Source organism: Callospermophilus lateralis, unplaced genomic scaffold (assembly GCF_048772815.1).
Source record: "Callospermophilus lateralis isolate mCalLat2 unplaced genomic scaffold, mCalLat2.hap1 Scaffold_6843, whole genome shotgun sequence".
Classification (NCBI taxonomy): Eukaryota; Metazoa; Chordata; class Mammalia; order Rodentia; family Sciuridae; genus Callospermophilus; species Callospermophilus lateralis.
Genome location: NW_027515027.1, coordinates 5001 through 30016, shown reverse-complemented (window position 1 = coordinate 30016; position 25016 = coordinate 5001). Strand labels below are relative to the sequence as shown.

At 66.8% G+C, this 25016-nt stretch overlaps 3 protein-coding genes across 5 annotated transcripts in view; 2 read left to right on the top strand and 1 right to left on the bottom strand.

Annotated features, from left to right (window-relative positions):
* Positions 1-524: 524 nt before the first annotated feature.
* Asmtl (acetylserotonin O-methyltransferase like) lies at positions 525-14500 on the top strand. 3 transcript variants are annotated; one of them, XM_077108421.1, is made up of 14 exons: positions 525-699; positions 3843-3974; positions 5192-5239; positions 5775-5839; positions 6103-6164; positions 6802-6910; positions 7388-7805; positions 8027-8189; positions 8641-8831; positions 9522-9648; positions 10212-10355; positions 11416-11538; positions 12889-13052; positions 13981-14500. In XM_077108421.1, exons 1-14 carry the CDS (start codon positions 607-609, stop codon positions 14170-14172), a joined length of 2031 nt encoding a protein of 676 aa, XP_076964536.1. In that variant the 5' UTR covers positions 525-606; the 3' UTR covers positions 14173-14500. The 3 variants fall into 3 exon arrangements, with proteins under 3 accessions (XP_076964536.1, XP_076964537.1, XP_076964538.1); XM_077108422.1 differs by lacking the exon at positions 13981-14500 and having other exon boundaries at positions 12889-13257; XM_077108423.1 differs by lacking the exons at positions 12889-13052; positions 13981-14500 and adding an exon at positions 10774-10945 and having other exon boundaries at positions 11416-11500.
* Positions 14501-16372: 1872 nt separating this feature from the next.
* Slc25a6 (solute carrier family 25 member 6) lies at positions 16373-18990 on the top strand. Its single transcript, XM_077108424.1, has 4 exons — positions 16373-16602; positions 17326-17812; positions 18070-18210; positions 18470-18990. The coding sequence occupies exons 1-4, from the start codon at positions 16492-16494 to the stop codon at positions 18625-18627; spliced, it is 897 nt and encodes a 298-aa protein (XP_076964539.1). The 5' UTR covers positions 16373-16491; the 3' UTR covers positions 18628-18990.
* Positions 18991-20084: 1094 nt separating this feature from the next.
* Il3ra (interleukin 3 receptor subunit alpha) overlaps positions 20085-25016 on the bottom strand; it is a 9704-nt gene continuing 4772 nt past the window's right edge. The window contains exons 4-10 of the mRNA XM_077108425.1: positions 24932-25016; positions 22650-22765; positions 22076-22102; positions 21700-21817; positions 21002-21107; positions 20270-20351; positions 20085-20144 (exon numbers count right to left, since the gene is read on the bottom strand). The exon at positions 24932-25016 is cut by the window's right edge and continues 84 nt beyond it. Coding sequence (XP_076964540.1) covers positions 20085-20144; positions 20270-20351; positions 21002-21107; positions 21700-21817; positions 22076-22102; positions 22650-22765; positions 24932-25001 — 579 coding nt within the window. The 5' untranslated portion in view covers positions 25002-25016. The remainder of the gene's footprint in view (positions 20145-20269; positions 20352-21001; positions 21108-21699; positions 21818-22075; positions 22103-22649; positions 22766-24931) is intronic.

Below are 25016 nucleotides of genomic sequence, written 5' to 3'. Positions count from 1 at the left end.
AAGGGCGTAGTCTAGGCGTGGCGTAGAGACGGCACTGGCCGCCAAGCGGGGTGTGGTTTCTGAGGCGGACCTAGGATCCTGGCGCGCTCCTGCCGGGGGCGTGGCGTGGAGGGGCGCGTCTTCGTCTCTGACGGAGGCGGGGCCAGGGCGCGCAGTTGCCAAGGACTACGCGTAGTAGGGACGTGGCTTCCTCTCTGGCAGGGGCGTGGCCTAGGCGTGGCGTAAGCGCGCTTGCCGCCAAGGGGGTGTGGCTTCTGCGGCGGACGTAGGGCCCTTGCGCGCTATTGCCGGGGGCGTGGCGTGAGGAGCGCGGCTACGTCTCTGATAGGGTCGGGGCCAGGGCGCGCGGTGGCGGAGGACTGGGCATAGTAGGAACCCGGCTTCCTGTCTGAAGTAGGCGGGCCATGGGCGTGGCTTAGAGGGCGCGTGCCGTCAAGGGGTGTGGCTTCGTCCCTGGCGGAGGCGGAAGTCAGGCGCTCTAGCCGGGGGCGTGGCTGGAGGGGGCGTGGCTTCGCCGGGGCGGGGCGGGGCTCCGGCGGCCGCTTCCTCTGCGGCGGTGGCTCCGGACCGGCGGGTCGGGGCCGCGGTCCCGGGTCCGGCGGAGCCATGGTGCTGTGCCCGGTGATCGGGAAGCTGCTGCACAAGCGCGTGGTGCTGGCCAGCGCCTCCCCGCGCCGCCAGGAGATCCTCAGCAACGCGGTGAGGGCCGGCAGGGCGCAGGGCAGGGCGCAGGGCAGGGCCGCTGACCCCGGGCTCCTGGGGACCCCGCGCAGTGCCACCGCCCGCCCAGCGACGCAGGACAGGGGCTAGTGACCGGGTCGGAGGGCCTCCTGACACCGGCCCTAGTGACCAGGGGATCCTAGTGACCAGAGGGAGGGTCCCATGACTGAGTGGGGGTGACCTAGTGACCAGGGGACCCTAGTGACCAGAGGGGAGGGTCCCAGTGACTGCGTGGGGGTGACCTAATGACCAGGGGACCCTAGTGACCAGAGGGAGGGTCCCAGTGACTGTGGGGGTGACCTAGTGACCAGGGGACCCTAGTGACCAGAGGGGAGGGTCCCAGTGACTGGGTGGGGGTGATCTAGTGACCTGGGGACCCTAGTGACCAGAGGGGAGGGTCCCAGTGACTGCGTGGGGGTGACCTAGTGACCAGGGGACCCTAGTGACCAGAGGTGAGGGTCCTAGTGACTGTGGGGGTGACCTAGTGACCAGGGGACCTCAGTGACCAGAGGTGAGGGTCCCAGTGACTACGTGGGGGTGACCTAGTGACCAGGGGACCCTAGTGACCAGAGGTGAGGGTCCTAGTGACTGTGGGGGTGACCTAGTGACCAGGGGACCTCAGTGACCAGAGGTGAGGGTCCCAGTGACTACGTGGGGGTGACGTAGTGACCAGGGGACCCTCGTGACCAGAGGGAGGGTCCCAGTGACTAGGTGGGGGTGATCTAGTGACCAGAAATGGGGGGATTCTAGTGACAGGTCACTATTGGGGACCCATAGTGACCGGGTGGGGGTCCTAGTGACGGAGGTGGGGTTTTCCCTAACTGATGGGGATCCCCATCAAGTGACCAGGTGGGGCACATCCTAGTGACGCGGCCCTGGTGACCACAGGCCCCAGTAATAGGGAGCAGGTGTCCTAGAGCCCGGGGGCTCTGGTCCTGCTGAGGGGCCAGAGGCTGGGGAGGTCCTGGTGGGGGAGGCCAGTCCCCTGGGGAGGTGATCCTAGTGACTGGGGTGACTGGAAGGCTTAGGGGCGACCCTAGTGACCCTGGGCAGGGCTTTAGTGACCACAGGGAAGAGGAAAAGGATCTTTTGTGGAGCATAGGAGGGGGATCTGGGGATGGAGGGTTAGGGCAGGTCCAGGAGAAATGGGTGGGAGGGACAGGGCAGAAGGTGGGGAGGGCCACGGGATTTGCCCCCCTCCTGTTAAGGTCCACACCCTGTCCCCGCTAGATGGAGCCGCTATCGCCGGGTCCCCAGGGGCTCCCTCATAGATCCCTCGCATGCAAGAGCCACCGTGAGTGGCCACCCCTTTTGCCCGATCTCATGGTGGGACACCGTGAGTTCGTTGACCTTTGGGTATGCCAGAAGCCACCTGGCTCCCCGGAGCTGCGACCCCAGGGCCCCAATCAATACTGCCCTGTGCCCTGAGGAGAGAGATCAGGCAGCGTTTCCCTGACTCTGTGTTATAAGGCGATGTATGGTTACGACTAACGGGGTCATTATGCCGGACGTGGTGACCCACGCCGGCCGTCCCAGCAGCTCGGGAGGGAGGCTGAGGCTGGAGGATCACAACTTGGAGGCCAGTTTCAAGAGCAGCTAGGCGAGGCCCTGAAGAATTTAGCAAGACCCTGTCTCGAAATGAACAATACCAGGGGCCGGAGGGCTGGGGTTGTGGCTCAATGGCAGAGCGCTTGCCTGGCCCGTGTGAGGCACTGGGTTCGAGTCTCTGCCCCACATATAAATAAATAAATAAAATAAAGGGCTGTCAACCACTTTTAAATTTTTGGTTTTTTTTTTTTTTAAAAGAGAGGATGGGGATGTGTCTCAGTGGTTAAGCACCCCTGGATTCAACCCTGGTACCACAAAATAAAATAAGGCAAGACTATAATTCAGAATACGGAACCATACACTTGATATATGGGCTGCTATGTGATTAGTTTTATAGGTACTACGACACCACCTTTTAGGAAGTAGATTCAGTGCAGTTTAATCTGTGCCTATAGGTTACAGTGCAGTATGTTGTGGCTATTAATATATAGAATGTAGAATTATTTCACGTTCCTTTAGGATATAGAATGATCGTATCCCTAGAATTACCGATCTCTTGCTATGGGATTACCATTGTAATTGTATAATCATTAAAGATATAGAATCGGCCAAGTTGAGCTGTTACTGTGTGTTATAATGTAACCTCGTATTGCACTTCAATATAATAGTATCGTTCAGAATGCAGAATCAACGTCGCTCATCTGTAATTACGGGCCACTATGTAGTCACTATGATAAATAATATGGGCTGGGAATTGAACCCGGGGCCCCGACATGCTGCACAAGAGCTCTACCACTGAGCCACATCCCCAGCCCTTTTTATTTTATTTTTTTTTATTTAGAGACAGAGTCTCATTAAGTGGCTTAGGGCCTCTCTAAGTTGCTGAGGCTGGCTTTGAACTCATGATCCTCCTGCCTCAGCCTCCTGAGCCACCTGAGCCACTGGGATGACAGGCTCGCACCTGCGCGGCCCCAGACATTCTTAAAGATACTTTTGAGACAGAGTCTTAGTAAGACGCTGAGGCTGGCCTGGAACGTGCCAGCCTCCTGCTTCGGCCTCCCCTGTGGCTGGAGTGACAGGTGCGCTAGGCCACGCCCACATGATCATTTTGGACACAGAACTGATGGAGTGTGCCCATTGCTAGGAACTGTAATGCAAAGTGTGTCCCATTGACTGTACTGTGTCACTCAGGGTAGAGAATGACCGGGTGGCACGTAGGTAGGATAGTGTCACATGCTAGTTACTGTAGTGCTGTCCTAAAGGACACAGAATCAGCGTGGCTGAGTGGTAGGTACCAGGAGCCACCAAGTACCCATGACAGTTCCCGCAGTGCGTCCTCCTCGCCCAGCCTCTTCCAGCAGGTCCGAGGTCCCCAGCAGCTGGTGGCCCCAAATGACGGCTGAGCCACCTGTCGGGCAGCTGGGGAGAGGGACAGAGCACGGGAAGGTGTCCGTTTTCGGCAGACCCAGCCCTCCCGCCCCGCCGCCTGTGCCTGTGCGCTGCTGCGCCCTGGTGCGCGCTCCCCTGCCCCCGGCGGGCGGCCTCCCGCCCCAGACGCTCCTCTTGTGTTCCAGGGCCTGCGGTTCGAGGTGGTGCCGTCCAAGTTCAAAGAGACGCTCAGCAAAGCCTCCTTCCCCAGCCCCTACGCCTACGCCATCGAGACGGCCAGGCAGAAGGCCCTGGAGGTGGCGCACCGACTGCACCAGGCAAGCGGGCCGTCCTGCTCCCTCGCTGTGTGGCACTGAGGGACCTCGGGGCGCGCGGACGGGGCCGGTGGGGCGCGCAGTCGGCGCACGCAGCTCCGCACCAGGCCGATGCAGGAGTGCGGCTGGCTCCTCTGCGGCCCTTAATGCAGGGGCACTCGGCCAAAGAAACATAAAATAGGGCTGGGGGTGAGTTGGGGGCCTCTCTGAATTGCTGAGGCTGCCTTTGAACTCGCGATCCTCCTGCCTCAGCCTCCCGAGCCGCTGCTGGGGGCTTGCCCCAGGCTCAGTGTGGACGTTTAGGGTACAGGGTGAATGTAGGGTCTCTGTTGCTGGGTGACAGTGAAACGTGCATCATAATTAACGCAGCAGGGAACTTAAGGCACGGGTCAGGGTAAGGGTATTGCTGATAGTGTGACTCTAAGGGCCACCACGCCACCATGATGAATCCAGCCCTGTGCATGGGGGGCGCAGGGTTAAGGCAGCCGATGGGGAGTGGGATGCCTAAGGCGCTGTGGGAATCCCTTGGCACTGGCAGGGTTGGCGGGGCGGGGTCCTTAGGGTAGGGTGCGTGCCACGGGCGGCAGGATCCTATAGAAGGACTAGAGGCACCTGCGCGGGGTGATGCGGCGCACGCGCTCCGCGTTGCCGATGGAGGTGGAGTTACCGCACCTCGCGCTGCCTGTGCGGTGCTGCGCCCTCGTGCGCGCGCTCCCCTCGGGCACAGTTAGCGGCTCCTCTATTGGTCCCCGTGCTGGGTGCTGGGCTCCAGCGCCCAGGACTCGTGGGCCCCTCCCAGCTAAGGCTGGCGTGGCGCTGTCAACAGGGAGGTGGCCGTCACTGTCGCCCTGGGGGTTGGTGATACGGCGCGCTGAGGCCTGGCTCCAATTGCGCGCTGAGTCTTGGGCTTTCGGCCTGGATTGCTTCCTGGTTCTGCGAACGAACGCGTCCTCCCATTATACCGAGGGGCCGGGGACCTTGAAGTCCTAGTTCCCAAAGGGTCCAGGGCATCTGGGCCCCAGAGCAGCGCAGCGCTGGCCCCATGCACCCCGGTACAGAAGGCGCGGGGCTTCAGGACGTGGTGTGGCACCAGCCCTGCAGGGGGTCATGCTGGGGACCGCCCCCCAGAAGTCAGCTGAGGGCCAGGGACACCCACAAGTGAGGGGGGAGGCCATGGGAGGCCGGGGGAGCCCACCTGAACCTCGTCTGCTCGCCTGCAGAAGGACCTCCGGACGCCCGACGTGGTCATCGGGGCGGACACTATCGTGGTGAGTCCCCCGGGTTGGCCGGTCCCTCTCTGTTGGTAGAGGGTCTTGCTCACTTCCGAGGCTGGCCTTGAGCTTGCCGTCCTCCTGCCTCGGCCTCCCCGTCCCTGGGTTCCACGTGTGGGCCACCACGCCTGCCTGGGGTCTCCTTTGAGGGGACCAACAAACACATCCTCGTTGGGGACGGACACACGGACGTGGTGGCCGCCCAGCGTGCGGCCCGTGCTAATGCCCTGAATTGTCACTCTGCACGGGTGAACCTCGTGTGTCAGTTTCGTGTCAATAAAAGAAATGAGCCGGGCGCGGTGGCACCCGCCTGCGGCCCAAGCTGCCCAGGTGGCCGGGGCAGGGACGTCGCCAGCTCAAGGGCCGCTGGGCACCCAGCAGGACCTCTCCCAGGGCTGGGTGGGGCTCCCTGGAGGAAGCTCGTCTGGCCTTCAGGAGGCCTGGCCTCCACCCAGGGCCGAGAGTAAGGGGCCGTGAGCGCTCAGGTGGCCGGGGAGCGGGCATGGGGAAGGCTCCGGTCCCTTTCTTGCAGGCAGTGGACGGGCTGGTTCTGGAGAAGCCCGTGGACAAGCAGGACGCCTACCACATGCTCTCAAGGTGGGTGCCGGTTCCCCCCAGGCCCCCTGGGCCGCAGGTCCAGCAGAGTAGTCCCCTGCGGGGTGGACGGGGCTGGGGACCCTGCTGGCGGCCTCCTGGGGTGGTGATCCCTCCCGTCCACACGGCGCCCCTCAGATGCCATTGCATCAGGCCTTCCCCGGGGACCCCGTGACTGGACAGTGGGGCAGCCTGGCAGGGGCGGGACGGGGGATACGACGCTGTCCCCATGGACGCTAAGTGCCCGGCGGCTCTGGGCCTCGCAGGTTGAGCGGCAAAGAGCACAGCGTGTTCACGGGAGTGGCCATCGTCCACTGCACCACCGCAGGTAAGGGGCAGCTGCGGCCTCCTGGGCGCTGGGCGGGCGGCTGCGTGTCCCTGCACGTGGGGAAGGGAGGACCGTGCCCACTGCCCGGGAAGGACTGGCCTGTGTGGAGGGTCGGCGCCTCTGCACAGCCGTGTCCAGCCCTCTCCAGGGCTCCAGGGGGCTCCTCCTGCCTCTCCAGCTCCTGGGCTCCAGCTGGCCCTGGGCTGGTGGCCCCTCACTGCAGTCTCTGCCTCCGTCTCCACGGGGCTCCTCCTCTGGGTCTGTGTCCCCTCCTGTCTCTTGGGAGGACACGGCCATTGCATGAGGGCCCCCTGACCCAGGAGAAGCCCATCTCTGACCACCTCTGCAGAGACCCTGTCCCACACGAGGCCCCTTGGTCGCCTGCAGAGCTGGGGGGGGTCTCCCGCAGACCCCCGAGTTTCCCACAGGTTACTGCCCACAGCCCGGGCCCTCAGGGCCACCCCCGGCTCCTGTCTGAGGGTCCCCAGGAGACCCAGCCCTGTCCCCGTGGCCTCCCCCCGCTGGCTCCGTGCCTGGTCGCTGATGCTCCTCCTCCGTCCCCCTGAGCCTCCGCCCCGGGCACAGCCAGCCCTGAGCCGCACACCCAGGCCCTGAGCTCCGGCTCTCGTCCCTGCAGACCGCCTGCTGGAGACACAGGTCTCAGAGTTCTACGAGGAGACCAGGGTGACCTTCTCGGAGCTGTCCGAGGACCTGCTGTGGGAGTACATCCACAGCGGGGAGCCCATGTGAGTCCGGCCCCGGGGAGGGACACCCCCAGAGGAGACGGTTTCTCATAGTGACAGACGGAGCCACCTCCTGCCCCCTAAACCCGACCACCCACCATGCCCAGGAGCAGACGTTTACTTTTCTAATTTTGGGGTGCCAGGGTCGAACCCAGGGTGCTTGGCCTCTGCGCCACCTCCCGGCCCTTTTTCTGTTTCATTCTGAGACAGAGCCTCACCGAGTGCTGAGGCCGGCCTCCACCCTGGCATCCTCCTGCCTGGGCCTCCCTCCTGGCAGGGATTGCAGGTGTGCCCCAGCGCCCCTGGAAGGACTTTTACCAAGAGGCTAATTCCACATGGGGAAGCGATCCGGGGTGGCGATGGCCTGGGTCACTCTGGTCCTGTGTCTCACCGGCAGCGCCAGCTGGCCATGGGGGGTCGCAGGGCCCTGGGCTCGGGTCTGACCGCCCTCTCCCCGCGCATGCGCGCTCCTCCCCGCAGGGACAAGGCGGGCGGCTACGGCATCCAGTCGCTGGGGGGCATGCTGGTGGAGTCCGTCCGCGGGGACTTCCTCAACGTGGTGGGCTTCCCGCTGAACCGCTTCTGCAAGCAGCTGGCCGAGCTCTACTACCCGCCCCGCGGCCAGGACGTGCGGAGGGTCAAGCACGACTCCATCCCGCCCGTAGACAGCTTCGAGGCCCTCGGTGACCTGGACGCGGGCGACCCGGGGCCTGTTCAGAGCCAGGTGGACCCCGGCGCTGGCCCCGGCTCCCCGGGCAGCCTGAGGGGCGTGTCGGAGGCGGAAGGGGACCCGCCTGCCCGGGGCTCAAGCGAGGCCAGTTGCAACGGGGCGGTGGAGGCCCAGCCCCCGTTCCCGGCCGGCCTCCTGGACCTGATAGACGGCTTCAAAGTGTCCAAGGTACCGTGAGCGAGCGGCCAGCTCCTTATAGACGCGTCTTTAATCACGTGCTAAGGTCCTGGGGTCGGGCCGCGGCAGGGAGCGCATCCCGCGGACGCTCGGGATCTCCGTGCGAGAACCGAGTGGGGTCGGAAGCTGATCGCCCCCGGCAGCGTCCACTCCACTGGGGCGTGGGAGGAAGGCCCTGGGCAGCCCCAGCCCTGAGCGCGCCCTTCCCGCAGGCCCTGTTCACGGCCTGCAGGCTCCAGGTGTTCGACCTGCTCAGCGACGGCGCGCCCCGGGGGGCGGCGGACGTGGCCCGCGCCCTGGACGCCTCCGTGTGCGGGACCAGGAGGCTGCTGGAGGTCTGCGTGGCCCTGGGCTTGCTGCGGAAGACGGAGCAAGGTGACTGACCGCCGGGGGCCTGGGGGACCCTGGCCGGTGCCGGGCGGGGCTGGCAGGGGAGGCCGGACGGCTCGGAGGGGCCTTAGCTGGACCAGCCGGACGCACCTGGCAGAAGAGGCGGGAGGTGGGGGCTGGGCCATGGCTGACCAGGAGGGACGGACCCGCTGCAGACGGATGGCTCTACCTGGTTCCGCAGCTGGGTGGGCGGATGGGTCCGTGGGTGGGAGGGACAGTGGAGATCGTGGACCGGCTGGGTGACCGGCGGAGGGACAGACAGATGACAGACAGCTGGGTGGACGGATGCTAGGTGGGGACTGTCCTGCCTGCTGGGCCGCTCTGAGCAGCGGGCTGTCGGGTGGTGGCGCCGGCCCCCAGGGTCCACGCAGGCGGCGGGTGCTCGCTGGGCAGGGTACTGTCACCCTGGACAGCAGCGCCGCCGCCCGCTCTGCAGGTTACAGCAACACGGAGCTGGCCGGGCGGCACCTGGTGTCCGGCGGCGCGCGCTCCCTGCACGGCCTCATCCTGCACAGCGACCAGCGCACCTGGGACCTCTTCAGCCACCTGGAGCGCGCCCTGCGGGAGGGACCGCGGCCGCACCCAGGGGCTCCCGGGGACCAGGACGGGCAGCCAGGGGACCAGGGGGTGAGCGCAGAGACTCCGCCCACCAGGGCCAGGGGCGGGGCGGTGGGCACCCGGAGGGCTCTGCCCACCTGAGGGACAGGGGACCGCCAGGTTTGGGAGGTCGAGGGGCCTCGCCAAGGACGCACAGGCCTGGTCAGCTGTGGCCCCGCAGGCCGCCTGGCCCGGGCTCCTGATCCTGCGTGCTGGGCCGTGCTCCTGGCTGGAACAGAGTGGGCGGCCAGGGCTCCCCGACGCCCAGCAGCGCGCGAATTCCCCCTGGAGGGAGAGTCCGCGGGCGCCTGAACTCACCCCCCATTTCTTTCCCTTGAGAATGCCCAGCCGCCGAGCCCCGAGCCCAGCCCTTGTTGGTTTTTATTTAGGGACAGGGTCTCGCTAAATGCTTAGGGCCTCCCCAAGTTGTCCCCGCTGGCCTCCAGCTTGCAGACCTCCTGCCTCAGCCTCCCGGGCAGCCGGGATGGCAGGTGTGAGCCACCGCACCTGGCAGCCCTTTTTATTTCTGAGACGGGTCTCCCAACCTGTCCCGGCTGACCTGCAGCTGGAGTCTCCCTGCCTCAGCCTCCCGGGCAGCTGGGATGAGGCCTGCCCTGCCTCCCCAGCCTGGCCCCCAAGCTCCCTGCCTGGGCCACACGGGTGCCCGGCTGGCTGTGGAACTGGGGTCCACAGTGACCCTCAGACCCCGTTCTGCCCTAGGGCCCCCCCTGCCGGGAGACGCAGCTGCAGGCCCTGAAGGCCGCGCACACCCTCTCCACGCTGACCGCCCGCCGCCTGGCCTCGGCCTTCGACCTGTCGCGGTTCTCCTCCGCCTGCCTCCTGGGAGGTGAGTCAGTCCCTTCCTCCTGCCCACACCTGGCGCTGATAAGACTGGCCGAGCAGGCCGCCGTTCATGAGCCTCAGAGGACCTCAGCTGGGGCCCAGGGGGAGGTCCCTCGGGTGGCCGGGTCTGCTGCAGAGGCCCCTCCTGGTGGTGTCCAGAGGGGCAGAGACTGCAAAGCTCTTGACCAGGTCCGGTTCTTTCTAGTTAATCCTTTTCACTCCAGCCCATCCTTGCCCCTGGGCAGTGGGGGGAGGAGCACATACTGTCCCAAGGAGCCTGAGGGGCTCAGGGAACTGGGCGGCCTCCCTGGCCACCCGCCTGCATTCCCCCATCCTCTGCACCCAGCTCCTCCTGGGGGGCCAGAGTGGCTGCGGCAGCACCAGCCATTGCATCTGCATTCAATGAGGAATCAGTGCCAGCCCCACTGACCTCCGCCAGGTGTAGTCTGCACTGCTGGCCTCAGCGCTGACCCTCAAACACAGTCAGGTTTCACCCGTGGAGAGCGCAGGCTCCCCAGGCCCCTAAAGGCCGACAGGGTCCCCACATGTGTGTTTGGTCCCCTGCAGGCTGCAGGGGCGCCCTGGCCTGGGAGCTGGCCCGGGAGTGCCCGCGGCTGGAGGTGACGGTGCTGGACGTCCCCGACGAGCTGGAGCAGGTGTCCTGCTTCCAGCCCCAGGGCGGACCGACGGTCCGCGTCAGCTTGGTGCCTGGTGAGTGCCCACCGTCTGCCATGTGGTGACCTTGGCCAGGCGGCATCCCCCCGTGTGGCGAGCACGCGTGTCTGTGCCTGTGTGAGCCCTGTCTGTCCCCGGGTGTCTGTGACCTTGGAGTAAGGTGAGCGGTGTTGGACGCAGTAGTGGGGTGCACAAGGACCAAGATGGACTTCTGCAGGTGTCCATTGGGACCCCCAAGAAAGGAAGGTCATGGGTTAGACTGCCAGAAGCACTTCCCGGTGGTGCTGGGGATGTTGCTCTGGACCTGAAGAAGTCTCCTGATGGCCTGGGCACTGCGTTAGTTCCCTCCCGCTGTGTCCACAAGAGGCGGCAGCCGGGGCCCAGGGCTCAGGCCCAGTGGGTCTTGCGACTTCAGTAATTGAGAAAAGCCAGTGACCACAGACCTCTCCTGCAGACCGTCCCCCGCCCTCTGCCTCCTGCCTGCCGTCCCCCGCTGACTCGCAGTTCCTGCCCCTGCTGCCCTGGGCTCCCGTCCGTGGGCGGTTCCCTGTCCCCTCCTGGACAAGGCAGAGTTGGGAGTAAACAACAGAGAGGTTTCCGCGCCCAGAGGTGGAGACCAGCACCCAGTACGTGGGTCCCCTGGGCGGCCGCCCCAAGCCCCCAAACCAGGTCCTTAAAACAGACAAACTAAGGCACGAGTCCAGGCCCCAGCCCTGGGGGACAGAGGCTGGACAGGGTCCCCGGCTGAGCCCCCTCCAGGGCTCCAGGGGCTCCTCCTGCCTCTCCAGCTCCTGGGCTCCAGCTGGCCCTGGGCTGGTGGCCCCTCACTGCAGTCTCTGCCTCCGTCTCCACGGGGCTCCTCCTCTGGGTCTGTGTCCCCTCCTGTCTCTTGGGAGGACACGGCCATTGCACGAGGGCCCCCTGACCCTGTCCACTGTGGCAGTGTGGCTCCACAACGGTCCCCTTGGCCAAGCGCCCGTCCCCGTGTCCCCGCCCTGCCTTGGCTCTGCCTGGGCTGGAGCCCCCAGTGGACCCTGGACGACCCTTCTGCCCTTCTCCCCCTGGGGTCCAGCTGCCTTCCCTTCCTCGCCACCAGGTGACCCGTCCAGGGACGTCCTGCCCGCGGCTGACCTGTACATCCTGCCCCGCCTGCTGCCCGACTGGCCAGACGACAAGGTCCACCAGCTGCTGAGGAGGGTCGCAGGGTGCTGCCGGCCGGGTGAGAGCGGGTCCCCTTTCCCACCCAGAGGGTCTGCCACTGGAGCAGGGGTCATCCCACCCCGGGGTTCAGCTCACAGGGGACAGGCGGCCACCAGCCCTGCCTGACTGCAGGACGGTGGTGACATGGGTGGCGAGGCTCTGAGGTCTGTGTGCCCCAAAGCCACACTGCTGTGCTCTGCTGTGGAGTGGCTGGGGAGTGCTGGACGCTGAGGTCCAGACCTGCCCTTCGTGGACAGGACAGGGGACACACTAGTGACCCCAGGGACAGAGGAATGTCACCACGAGCCCAGGATGACACCTTCGCCTTTCAAAGGCTCAGCCCCGTCCCGGGGTCTGCCTGGGTGCACAGTGGCCCTGTGGCCGCGGCTGGCCCTGGCCATCCCCGGTCCTGGAGCCGGGAGTCCTCTCCTGCGCAGCCGGGACCGCCGTTCTGGGAGGCGCACAGCCGCGATCCGGGGGGTCCAGGGCTGGGAGCCCCCTGCAGTCTCGGAGGGGCGGCCAGCGCTGGCCAGCGACCTCTGGCCTCCTACCCTGGGCGCTCCCGGCGGCGAGGACGCCCCTGTCCCTCCTGCGCCTGACTCTCCCCGCGGCTCCTGCCAGGACCCTGTGCTGTGGCCAGGCCCCGTCCCGTTCCCTCGTGCTGTCCACAGGTGGCCGCCCACTGACCTCCCGTGTCCAGTTTCCCCTCCCGGAGGGACACGTGCTCCGGCCCAGGCTGCCCTAGGTTCCCGAGGGCTTGAGCGGCAGGACCAGGCCCCGCCCACCAGGCCCCGCCCACCCGCCAGCAGCGCTGCTGACCCTCCGCCTGCTGCCCTGTCCCCTGCCCGCGGCCTCCCCTCTCTCACCGCGTCCATCCGGTCCTCTCCTCCTCTCCCCGCTGTGGCCGTCACGTGTCTCCCTATGTTAGGGACCCCTGTCCCTGTCATTTCCGTCACCTGTCCATACCCGTCCTCCCACCGGGCCCCTCTGCCGTCCTCAGGACGCACCGTCCCTCTCTACCTGTCTCCTGTCGCCCCCACCTGTGTACAGCTGTCCCCGTCTCCTGTCGCCCCCACCTGTGTACAGCTGTCCCCGTCTCCTGTCGCCCCCACCTGTGTACAGCTGTCCCTGTCGCGGTCCCTGTCCACCTGTCGCTATCTGCCGGTCACTCCGTCCCTACTTGTGTTCTGTACCCTCCGCTGCCCCCGTCTGTCTCCTGCCCTCGCCCCACCTGTCCCCCATCCCGGCCCTGCGCCCTCCGTGTCCCCGCCCGGAGTCCGTCCTGCTGACCCCGGGGCCCTCCGTGGCGCTGCCCCTCGTGTAGACCCCCGAGGTGGCCCACGACTCTAGCCCCCGCCTGTCCCCACAGGAGGTGGCCTCTTGCTGGCGGAAGTTGCTCTGGACGAGGACCCGGGGGCCGCCCGGCGTGGCCTGAGGCAGAAGCTGGACCTGCTGGTGCAGACGCCGGGCAGGGACTGGACGCTGGGCGAGGGCCGGCGCCTGCTGGAGCAGCACGGCTTCGGGGACATGCAGGTGGCGCCCGCCGGGGACTTCCCGGGCGCCGTCCTGGGCATCCGCGTGCGCCCCTGAGGCCCCGCAGTGACCTTTGTGTGGGCGTCGTGGTCCCGAGGTGGAGGGAGCCCCGGGTCCCCACGGGTCCCCGCGCCGTGGTCAGCTCACGTGGGCACGTGGGCGGGGCCTTGCGGGATGGAGAGAATAAAGCCACCTTCCTCCCTTGCGCCCTGCTCCGAGCCCTGACTGGCCCCGCCTCCCAGGCCCGCCCCGACGGAGAGCTTCTGCCCGCGGACCTGCCCGCAGGCGGTGGCCAGTCTCCGCCAGGTGCTGACCCTGAGGCCTGGCCACGCAGCTCCCGGGCTGGCGGCGCGGGATTGAGCGCCCACCTGGCCTGGCGCCGGAAAGGAGCTCTTGGCGTCCCTCCCAGGGTCCCTCCCAGGGCCACCGTGCCCGTCCCAGCAGGGTCCCTCCCAGGGCCACCGCGCCCGTCCCAGCGCGGGCCTGGGGAACAGGCGCTGTGCGCACACCCTCGGGGCTGGGCCGGCTGGGTCCTGGTGTCCTCAGGATGCAGCCGGGAGACCCTGAGCGTGGCAGGCGGGGACAGCGGCCCCAGAACTCTCTGCCCTTCCAGCCGCGGGTCGGCCCTTTCCCGCGTGCCGAGGGAGCCTTGAGTGGACGATGGGGCTACTTTGAAAGCAAGGCCTGCTGACGCCGCCCACCGGGGGTAGCTCCCAGCCCGGCCACCTGCGGGAACCGATGCGTCTCCCAAGAGCCAGCCGCACTGTCCCTCTGCAGACGGCTGCGGGGATGGAGGAAGGGCCCCTGCCAGCCCCCACGGTGGGCAGGGAGAGCGCACCTGCCCATTCTGGATCAGAACCCCCGGGGGCGTTAGAGGCGCAGGTGACATAGACGCACAAGGACACAAACACCGCGCCCGTGTTTACAGGAGTGTGCGTGTGGACTTGTGCAAGACCGTCCTCTGCTGACCACGTCCCTCTCGACACCTTTCAAATGCATGATGGACGCCTGGCTTCGAAGACTCTGGCTTCTTCTCCAGCCGCTGGCCCTCAGGCGGGTGGCACTGGGGGCAGGAGGGCCCCACCCTGCACAAGCTTCCAGGCACCGGGGAGCAGACTGACCGCCTAGGTCCCCTGCAAAGGCCACTCCATTCTGTGAGGAACGCAGATCAGAGACGAAGGGCCGAGGCCGACGTGGGCCCTCTGTGGAGACACCCACAGGTGGCCACCGCTCTGCCCCAGGGGCCACCCATGCCCCACGCCATGCTAGCTGCTGGCAGCTGGCTGCAGGCCCGAGGCCCAGGAGTGACCTCTGGAGCCCTGCATCCCTGTCCACAGGCAACCCCAGCCTCCAGGCCAGGAAGAGACCCCAGAACCACGCAGAGGCCGCATGGAGGTCCCCGGGGCTCCTGGACCACCCGTCCCTGTGGGTCCCCTGCAAGGGATTAAAGAGACGTGGAGAAACCTGGCCACAGGCCACTGTCCTCACTTCTGGGAGCACTGTCTGGACCGCCTGCTGCGGGGGGCCAGGTCCCTGCACGCGTCCCTCTGCAGTGGCTTCCGGGATCCACACCAGCAGGGTCCCCGCAGGGCAGCACCCTGCCCTTCCCTGGAAGTCGCTCCCTCCCTCCCTCCCTCCCTCCCTCCAGGAGGCACTGAGCGCCTGCTGCATACCAGAGCTGCCTGTGAGATCCAGCTCTGGATAAGCTCTGGCCTTACCTGGGCGCCGGGAGGACACCCATCAAGGACAACCAACATCTGAGGGGACAGCTCCTCCACCAGCCCCCCACGGCCCTCCTGGGGGACAGTGGCTTTCTAGGGACCGATTTCTGCAGCTCAAACCTGCCCACAGCAGGACGGGGGAGTCCCCTGGCTGGCTGCAGGGGGGGGTCTCGGGTGGGACACAGGGTGCGGACATCTGTGCACCCCTCCTTTCCCCAGCTGCTGCCCTTGGTGGGGGTCCCAGCCCCTGGGTGTGATGTCTGCCTGACCCCTCCTCCGTGTCCCCACTCGCCCAGGGCACACCCTTGAGGGCACAGGATGCCCTTGTGGGCACAGGGGTTAGTGGCTCCCAGAGCTGGATCCGGAGGCACCTTCCAGGAGCCAGGCCTGACCCACGCTATCCAGAGGGATCTGGATTCCAGGCTGCAGCTGGCCTGAGGCTACCGTCCCTCCCAACCCCGTCAGGCCCGTTCAGGCCCCGTCAGACCCGGCCTCCCTGGCCCCCTGCTCAGAGCCCCCAGAGGGAGCCTGGCCAACCCCGGGGGACCTTGTCCTCCCTGTCCACCCTGCACCCCAGCCTCAGGGTCGCACAGCAGACTCCCAAGGCCAGACCCCAGGTCCACCCACGGCAGAACAGGCCCAGGGACAGGAGAGAGAGAGGGAGCGAGCAAGGGAACAGGGAGCAGGGAGAGGAGAGGGGTCCGGCGTGGGTAGGCCTGGCCAGCGCGGGCCCGCATGCACAAGGCCCCGAGGGCCAGTGAGGCCCAGAGCTCCCGTGAGGGAGGGACACAGAGGGAGGACAAGCAGAGGGACAGGGGAGGAGGGAAGAAAGGCAGGCAGGGGTGGACGGAGTGCGGGGGCGGCCTGGGGACCCTCGGGCCTCGTGCGATGCACGGGGGACAGACAGGCTGTCACGGCCAGAGCTCCTGCCCCGGTCATCAGCTCCCAGGGTGCAAGCGCGAGGTGGGGACACAGGGCACGTGGAGGCCGAGGGCACCACGGCGGAGACACCCCAGGTCCCCGGGGACAGAGGCCAGGGAGGGGGACAGAGGTCAGGGAGGGGCTCCAGGACCCCCAGGTGGACTCAGGATGGGGCTGGGGTTAGGCACGCACAGGGGCGGGGGACGGGTCTGGGGGCGACAGGGGCAAGGTCGGGGCACCACGTGTCGCGAGCACAGACATCGAGAGAAGCGGGACACACGTCCTGTCGGGGTGGACTGGGCCTCGCGGCAGGACTGCAGGCTGCACGGCCCCCCCACGGGAGCAACGCAGCCGGACCACGCCTCGACCTTGTCAAGGTCACGGCCACCGCCGCAGAGCCCCCGGCCCGCCAGGCGCAGAGGCGGGGCCGGGCTCCCGACAGGCCTCGGGGCGGGGTGGCCCCCGGGCCCCAGGCCAGGGGCGCAGGGCGGGGCGGGGCTCCCGGCAGCCCGCGGGGGCGCGGCAGCGTGCGGGGGCGGGACGTGGGCGGGCGGCGCGGCCAATGGGAGCAGCGCGCGGGCCGCGGGGCGGGGCGCGGGCGGGCGGCACAGCCAATGGGCGCGGCGCGCGGGCCGCGGGGCGGGGCGTGGGCGGGGCGTGGCGGCCTTAGCGGCTGCGCGCTGGCGGCCCCGTCCTTTCGGTCCCGGTGGCGGCAGCGCTGCGCTAGCGGCGGCCTTCCTCCGGCTCTCGGCGCCCGCGCTCCCGCTCTCCGCCCGCTCCGCTGACCCCGCGCCACCATGACGGAACAGGCCATCTCCTTCGCCAAGGACTTCCTGGCCGGCGGCATCGCCGCCGCCATCTCCAAGACGGCCGTGGCCCCCATCGAGCGGGTCAAGCTGCTGCTGCAGGTGGGCGCGCGGCCGGCCCGGGGCGGGGGGCCGGCGAGGACGGGCGGCTGGGCCGCGTGCACCCGGCCGGCGGGCGGGCGGGCAGGCGCCGGAAGTAGGAGGCCGTGGACGCTTTGTCCGCGCTGCGCCGACTTCCGGGGGCTTGGCCACAGGGGCGCTGCCGCATTTCAGGGGCGGGGACTCTGCGCCTGCGCATTGGGCCCAGGGGGCTGCGGCGCGGCCTGTCAGGCGCATGCGCGCCGGCCTAGCTGCGCAGGCGGCCCGGCCTAGTGCCTGTGACCTTGAGCGGGTCATGGGGACCCGGTGGCCTTGGACAGTCGCCTTGGGCGGCCTCCAGGCTTGCATCTCTCAGTGCGACCCTTTCCGTTACCCGTGCACAGTGGCCAGCGACCCCAGGCTGCAGACACTGGACGTTGGTCCTGGTCTGAGTTTTCACAGTGCAGCGTGTAGCTAGCCCTCAGCCCCGTGAGCTGTGCGCCCCTGAGGCTGTCCGGCTGAGTAGCCAGGGGCTGGCAACACTGTTGCAAGGAGCGGGTTACAGTGAAACGTTGCGATCGCAGATGGCCTGACAAGCACTTAGGACCCACAGGGGGGCTGGTCAGGGTGGGAGCCGCTCACTGGTCAGCCTGCGCAGGCGCAGTTTTCCCGGGACACCTGCTGTGCGCGCAGGTGGACCAGGTGCGCAGTGCCCTCCTCTGACCTCCGCCCCGGGCCTCCCCGCAGGTGCAACATGCCAGCAAGCAGATCGCGGCCGACAAGCAGTACAAGGGCATCATGGACTGCATCGTCCGCATCCCCAAGGAGCAGGGCATGCTGTCCTTCTGGCGGGGCAACCTGGCCAACGTCATCCGCTACTTCCCCACGCAAGCGCTCAACTTCGCCTTCAAGGACAAGTACAAGCAGGTCTTCCTGGGCGGCGTGGACAAGCACACGCAGTTCTGGAGGTACTTCGCCGGCAACCTGGCCTCCGGGGGCGCGGCCGGGGCCACCTCCCTCTGCTTCGTCTACCCGCTGGACTTCGCCAGGACCCGCCTGGCGGCCGACGTGGGCAAGTCGGGCGCGGAGCGCGAGTTCAAGGGCCTGGGCGACTGCCTGGTGAAGATCACCAAGTCGGACGGCCTCCGCGGCCTGTACCAGGGCTTCAACGTGTCCGTGCAGGGCATCATCATCTACCGGGCGGCCTACTTCGGGGTCTACGACACGGCCAAGGGTGAGTGCCGTGGAGGCCGGGCAGCCTCCCCCGGGCCTCTGAGCGGGCCTCACCTGCCCTCTCTAGACCTGGGGCCTGCTGTCCTTCACCTGGACGGCTCCTCCCCCTGCAGAGTGACCACTTCAGGCCCTGGCCTCCAGTCCCTGGGGCTGCGGGGCCCTGGGTGACCCTGTCTTGACCTGGAGCAGAGGGAGGGTCACCTGTCCCTGGGGCTTCCCTGGAGGGAGCGGGGCTGACCGTGGCCTGCGCGTCCACAGGCATGCTGCCGGACCCCAAGAACACGCACATCGTGATCAGCTGGATGATCGCGCAGACCGTCACGGCGGTGGCCGGCGTGGTCTCCTACCCCTTCGACACGGTGCGGCGGCGCATGATGATGCAGTCGGGGCGTAAAACAGGTACTGGCCCGGGCCCAGGCCGCCTGCAGGGGGGCCTGAGGGACAGGCTTCTGTCCCTGCGGCAGTCTGCACGTCCAGGGAGCGGTGGTCCTGCGGGGGGACTCGGCTGACCCTCCAGGGGAAGCCCGCGGGCGCCCGGGAGGCAGCAGGGTCTCTGGTCAGAGCTCTGGCTGCAGGGACCGCGTCAGGCTGCCCCTGGTCTGAGGTCCCCGGGTGGGTGGCGGCGCCCTGCCCTTCCTGACCGCCCGTGTCCCCACAGCGGACATCATGTACACGGGGACCGTGGACTGCTGGAGGAAGATCTTCAAGGACGAGGGTGGCAAGGCCTTCTTCAAGGGCGCCTGGTCCAACGTCCTGCGGGGCATGGGCGGCGCCTTCGTCCTGGTGCTCTACGACGAGCTCAAGAAGGTCATCTAGGTGCCCGGAGCGCCGCCCGCCGGGGACCAGAGGGTGGGAGCGCCCACCGCTGGGGACCATGGACCTTCCAGAAATTCCCGTCTGTCCTGGCCAGGGTGTCTGTCGGGCTGGGCGCTGAGGGACCCATTGTGACCTGTGACCACGGACACCCCGCTCCACACGCTGGTGCCGGGCGTCCTGACCATGTCCTGCGGGCCCTGGGCGGGCCCCCAGGCAGACCCAGAGTCCAGAGCTGGTAGGGCCCGCGCGAGTATTTATTTAACAGAATCCTGTCCGCTCCCCACGCACTAGCCGCTGCGCACAGCGAGTCCGCAATCATGTTCCCTGTGGCACCTGCCGAGAAATAAACAGGACACCACGGCCGCCCGCAGCCTGCCTGGGCCTGGGGGGGGTCCGCGGGTCAGCAGGACGCTGGCCGGGGCAGAGGGTCAGCCCTGCGAAGGACAGGCTTCTGGAGAGTGGCCTCCTGTAGGGGGAGCAGCTGAGGCTCTGGAAGCCGAGGTCCAGGGTCACTGGGGCTGCTCCTGCCCCACAGGTGCCTTCTCCTGGGTGCTCCGTGGTGGACGGGGAATGACCTGGGCCTCAGGGTCCCAGGTGCCCCCCCGCGGGTCCTAGGAGCCGTCCCCTGAGCACAGGCCCAGGTGTGCCCAGTGTCAGGTGTGGGTCACTTGGCCCGTGTCCCTCCTGCAGCTCCCCGGGTAACCTGAGCCCCAGCTGGCCACCGGGTCCCTGATGAGCGCCAGCTTGGGACCTGACACTGCAGCCTGGTGACTGCAGCCTGGTTGCATTAGATTCCTGGGCCCCGGGGGCCATTGTCCTAGGAGGACAGTCTGCAGGTCCTGGCTTCCTGCCTCTGCAGGGGCTTGTCCCAGCCCTGGTGTCACTCGGGATCTTTCTCTCCTTGTCAAGGACAGCCCCAAGCCGAGCTGCAGGGCCAGTGGGTGGCCCCAGGGCCATTTCCTGGGAAGTCGTTGCTTGTGGAGGTCACTGTCCAGTGGGGTTGGTCTTAGGGGGCACTTGGTTAAGTCGGGGCAGCTGAAGTCACTCCCGGCCTCTGGGGCCACAGCCGGGGAGGCCCATCCGGCCTGCAGTAGTGGCCGCCTGTGGTCGGGTGGGGACAGGCAGGCCTTGGGGGAGGGGTACCTGAAACCCAGCTGCAGTGACTGACGGGAGACAGGGATCCCTCCGCGGCCGGACTCTGCGGCCAGGCTCCGGCCAGGCGCGGCCAGTCCAGCTGGTCCCGGGGCAGAGCAGCCTGGGTGACGCAGGTCCCCTGAGGGCCAGTGAGCAGCCTGGACACCAGGTGGAGGTGGACCCGATTCGCGGGTTTTATTCTCGGGCAGTGTGGACTCCGCATGTCCGTCTCCTGTCCCTCCCTTGGCACTGTCCACTGGTCCTGCAGTCTGGCCTGTGGCCGCCCTGCAATATTACAGCCGGCCAGGTCCTGCGCTGGGCCGTCAGGGCTCCAAGTCCTGCACCTGGGCCACTGGACAGTCTACGGCGGCCTCCAGGGCCAGCTGTGGGGATGGGCAGGCTGTTAGCAAAGTCACAGGGGTCCGCACGCACCGGGGGCTGGGGGTCCCACCCGCGGCCATGCTGCCTATTGGGCAGGGCAGTGGCCACCCCAGGTCGGACGACATACCATCTCTCCATTGGGCACTTGGTCACAGACGGTCGCTTTCACGCGGGGGACGGGAGGGAACAGCCTCTGCATCAGGGAGAACCTGGGAGGAGAGGGACATGGGGCTCTGAACCCAAGGCCACCTCAGGGGGTGGGGGGGGTCCGCGGAGATGACCTGAGGTCACTCCTGGGGAAGCGTCTCCTTACGACCTCCTGGGACTCAGGACTCCCCGGAAGCTGACCACCCAGCAGGGCCTCCCTTGACCCCTCCCACCCAGGGACACCCGCGGCAGCTTCTCCCATGGCCCCACGCCCAGCCCTGAGCGCGGGTCTGCAGACGGGGGCCGGGGTGGCCTCGGCTGGTCACTTGGGATTCAAAGTGCAGACTCCTGGCCTGATCCTGCAGCCGGACCCCAGCTGTCCCTCCAGGCTAGCGCCCCCTCCCAGGACCCTCCCCTGCCTGCAGCAGGTGGCCACGATTGAGGGGGACATGGAGGGGCTGGACCAGGTGGGGGCCCGGGAGTCTGTGGCTGGGATGTGGCTCCTCCCCTCGGGAACGTGGCATCCGCTGCCCCGTGAGGCCTGGGAACCCGGTTCCCCGAGGGACCCGATGGCCTCAACCAGGGTCCCTGCTTGGGACCCAGATGGGCCTGGGGACCCGGCCACACGCGTCTGGGCGGTGGACACTGGGACCGGGAGGAGCCGAGCAGGACCCCGGGGTCCCCCCCAGCGACGGGCGGGCGGGGCGCCTACCGTTTGCAGAGGAGCAGTCCCAGCAGCGCGGTGGCCAGCATCCCCGCTGCGGCCAGCAGAGACGTCTGCAAGATGCGCGAGGGCCGGTCCTCATCAGGGTCACACCCTGGGCCAGAGGGGACAGGAGGGCTCACGTCCGGGGCTGCCCCGATGGCCCAGGATGGGCTCCAAGGGGAGGGGCCGGCAGCCCTCAGCCTCCCCGCGACTCCCCGAGGTCACAGGAGGTGACAGCCTGGCAGCCCCGGGCTCCCTGGAAACCTGCCGCCCTCTGGTCAGCGTGGGGTCACTAGAGGGGAGTCGTGCCCCTTGACACCAGTGCTGGTGCGTCCAGCTGGCCTGGCCAGGCCCTCCAGGTGGGCGGAGACGGAGAGGCCAAGGGCGGTCTCAGGGCAGGTCCTCCTGGGGCACCAGGGGACAGGGCGGGGTCCCCTCCTTGGGCAGTGAGGGCCAAAGCCACCCTCAGACCCCACGTGGGAGGCCTGCCAGGCGCTGGACTTGCACATGCCCTGGAGGACCCGGGAGGCCGCCCACTCACGACCCTGGGGGACCCGGGAGGCCGCCCACTCACCACCCTGGGGGACCCGGGAGGCCGCCCACTCACGACCCTGGGGGACCCGGGAGGCCGCCCACTCACCACCCTGGGGACCCGGGAGGCCGCCCACTCACCACCCTGGGGACCCGGGAGGCCGCCCACTCACGGAAGCTCTGGGGGGCGCCCCAGGGGCTCCAGCTGCTGTAGAAGTTCCTGTTGTCCTTGACCCTGATCTTCGCCTTGTAGTTGCCGGGATTGGGCAGCAGGAAGTGGCTCGTGGGAATCTGGGGGGAGGGGAAAGAGTCCGACGTCCACTCCCAGGGCCTGGGGAGAGCAGAGGGCCCCGGGACGGCTGAGTTGTGTCCCCTGGCTCTCTTGATTGGGGACGAAAGCAAACTTTGCAAGATTCTCCTTGATGGGGGGGGTCTGTGGTGCCCACACGTGGAGCCCGTCCAGTGGGGGCCACGGGGCAGTAAAGATAAAAACCATCTCGCCCTTGGAAGTGCCCAGTTCAGTGGGGAAGAGGGGCCGGGTCCACTCACAGTCTCGTTGAAGCTGCCTCCTGAGCTCTGCAAGGTAAAGGGCCAGGAGTCCTGAGAGAGGCCCCAGCCGCCGCCGGCCACCCCCACTTCCCCCAGGGGCCACCAAAGCAGAGGGGAGGGTGCTGGGACAAGGGGTGGCACGCCGAGCCCTGAGCTGAGCGTCACAGGCCGTGGATGCGGGGCTCTCGGGCACCCATGACCAGGACCCGATAAGTGACTGTGTGACAGGTCCGTTATCACGACACAGATGTCACCTTCCATGCTGTGTACTGGTTCTGGGAATGGAGCCCGGGAGAGCTGCACTAATGAGCCTCGGAGCCGCATCCCATTTTAACGGTTATTTTGAGACCGGGTCTCCCTAAGTGGCTCAGGACCCTGCTAAGTTGCTGAGGCTGGCCTCCATCTGGCCATCCTCCTGTGTCAGCCTCCCCAGTAGCTGGGAACAGAGGCGTGCCCCCTTGCTCACATCCATCACACCGCTGTGTCCTGTGAGCGGAGACTCTGCCTACCCCCAGGGACCGGGAACAGAGCCCAGGTGACAGAGTCGCCGCCATCCCCACTGGGGCCAGTTCACCTTGTTCACTTGGAGTTGATACTTGAAGTTCTTATTGAAGTGGCTGAACATCCTCCACTCCATGAGCGACGAGGTCTTGTTGCACTTGGCCGTGATGTTGGGTGGACTCAGTCTCTCTACGGACCGGAGAATCCACGAGGAAAGCAAATGGGAGAACCTTTATTTCTGTCAGATTATTTCAAATACGACTCTTATAAATTTGGGGATGGGGAAAAGAGGAGGAGGAGATGGAGGAGGAGGAGGAGGAGGAGGAGATGGAGGAGGAGGAGGAGGAGGAGGAGGAGATGGAGGAGAAGGAGGAGATGGAGGAGGAGGAGGAGATGGAGGAGGAGGAGGAGGAGGAGGAAGAGGAGAAGGAGGAGGAAGAGGAGGAGGAGGAGGAGGAGATGGAGGAGAAGGAGGAGATGGAGGAGGAGGAGGAGATGGAGGAGGAGGAGGAGGAGGAGGAAGAGGAGAAGGAGGAGGAAGAGCAGGAGGAGGAGGAGGAGGAGGAGAAGGAGGAGGAGGAGGAGGAGGACATGGAGATGGAGGAGGAGATGGAAGAGGAGAAGGAGATGGAGGAGGAGGAGGAGGAGATGGAGGAGAAGGAGGAGATGGAGGAGGAGATGGAAGAGGAGGAGGAGATGGAGGAGGAGGAGGAGGAGATGGAAGAGGAGGAGGAGGAGATGGCGGAGGAAGAGAAGAAGGAGGAGATGGAGGAGATGGAGGAGGAGATGGAGGAGGAGGAGGAGGATGAGAAGAAGGAGGAGATGGAGGAGGAGACGGAGAAGGAGGAGCAGGAGATGGAGGAGGAAGAGGAGATGGAGGAGGAGGAGGAGGAGATGGAGGAGGAGGAAGAGGAGATGGAGGAGGAGGAGGAGATGGAGGAGGAGGAGGATGAGAAGGAGGAGGAGGAGGAGATGGAGGAGGAGGAAGAGGAGATGGAGGAGGAAGAGGAGGAGATGGAGGAGGAGGAGGAGGAGATGGAGGAGGAGGAGGATGAGGAGGAGGAGGAGGAGGAGGAGGAGATGGAGGAGGAGAAGGAGATGGAAGAGGAGGAGGAGGAGATGGAGGAGGAAGAGAAGAAGGAGGAGATGGAGGAGGAGAAAGAGGAGGAGAAGAAGGAGGATATGGAGGAGGAGGAGATGGAGGAGGAGGAGGAGATGGAGGAGGAGGAGATGGAGGAGGAGGAGGAGGAGGAGGAGATGGAGGAGGAGGAAGAGGAGGAGATGGAGGAGGAGGAAGAGGAGATGGAGGAGGAGGAGGATGAGAAGGAGGAGGAGGAGGAGGAGGAGATGGAGGAGATGGAGGAGGAGGAGGAGCCTCTGTTCCTTCTCTGTTCTCCTCCTGCTGCCCACTGTCCACGTCTCCCTGTCCCTGCTCTGTCCCTGCTCTGTGTCCAGCCTGTCTGTCCAGTCCCTCTGCAGTCCGTCCTTCGGGAGGCCCTTCCCTGGGCTGGTCCTTGGTCCCCCCCCAGCACAGCTTCCTCCCTGGGGCCGTCTGTCTCCTCTGAGACGCCCAGGGTCCCCGCGTCCCTCTGACGGCGTCTGAGCTGCACTGGGCGCAGCCCTGGGGCTCCGATGCCTGCCCGGGAGGAAGTCCACGCTCTGGGTCCCTGACGTCCCCTCCCTCTGCTCTCTCCACTCCCCCTCCCCCTCCTCTTGTCCCCAATTTCCTCACCCCTGGCGAGATGCTCCCACCAGGTCCCCCGGGTCCAGTCCGAGTCCCCTCTGTGGCCTCCCTCCACCGCACGCAGCCCACAGAAGAGCCTCCTCCCCGTTCAGGAAACACCCAGAGAGCCCTCCCTCTGTCCCTCCGTCCCTCGGTCCCTCCGTCCCTCGGTCCCCTCTGCAGTCACACGACAGTTGAGGCGCCAGCCCTCGTGGCTGCATCCCACCAAGCCCCGGGTCCTCCCCGGGTCCCTGGGGGACCTGCTCTCAGCTGCTCTCGGGTGGGACAATGTATTGCCCTAAGTCACCCAGGGTCTGGTCACTTGCAGCGCTAAGGCCAGCTGAGGCCGTTTTGTGAGAATGAAAAATGACATTAATCTTTAAAAGGGAACAGGACCCAGCGCCCCCTGCCCTTCCCCATGGAGGACCCAGGAGAGGCGCCTCTGGGAGCAGGAAGCAGCCTCAGCTGACCCCGGTCGGCCCCGCCTGGACCTGGGGGGCAGCCCAGAGCTGGGAGCCGTCCGGGGTCTGCTGACTGTCCCCCACCCGAGGGACGAGCCCCTGCACCCCACGTGAACACGGCGGCCCGGAGCCGAGGGTGTGAGGGGAGGCCCCGTCCCCGTCCTTACTGACCGATTTCATACAAATCTGCAAAGCAGTCCCTGCAGGAGACGGGGGACAGCGCGCTGGTCCCGTTCACCATGACCACAAAGCTCCG

What these genes read in the sequence shown, in the direction of transcription:
- Asmtl (XM_077108421.1), top strand. Translation starts at nt 607, where the DNA reads ATGGTGCTGTGCCCGGTGATCGGGAAGCTGCTGCACAAGCGCGTGGTG. An exon ending in AGGAGATCCTCAGCAACGCG is followed by an intron (nt 700 to 3,842) that starts GTGAGGGCCGGC and finishes CTTGTGTTCCAG; the next exon opens with GGCCTGCGGTTCGAGGTGGT. An exon ending in GGCAGCCAGGGGACCAGGGG is followed by an intron (nt 8,832 to 9,521) that starts GTGAGCGCAGAG and finishes GTTCTGCCCTAG; the next exon opens with GGCCCCCCCTGCCGGGAGAC.
- Slc25a6 (XM_077108424.1), top strand. Translation starts at nt 16,492, where the DNA reads ATGACGGAACAGGCCATCTCCTTCGCCAAGGACTTCCTGGCCGGCGGC. An exon ending in GGTCTACGACACGGCCAAGG is followed by an intron (nt 17,813 to 18,069) that starts GTGAGTGCCGTG and finishes GCGCGTCCACAG; the next exon opens with GCATGCTGCCGGACCCCAAG. An exon ending in GCAGTCGGGGCGTAAAACAG is followed by an intron (nt 18,211 to 18,469) that starts GTACTGGCCCGG and finishes GTGTCCCCACAG; the next exon opens with CGGACATCATGTACACGGGG.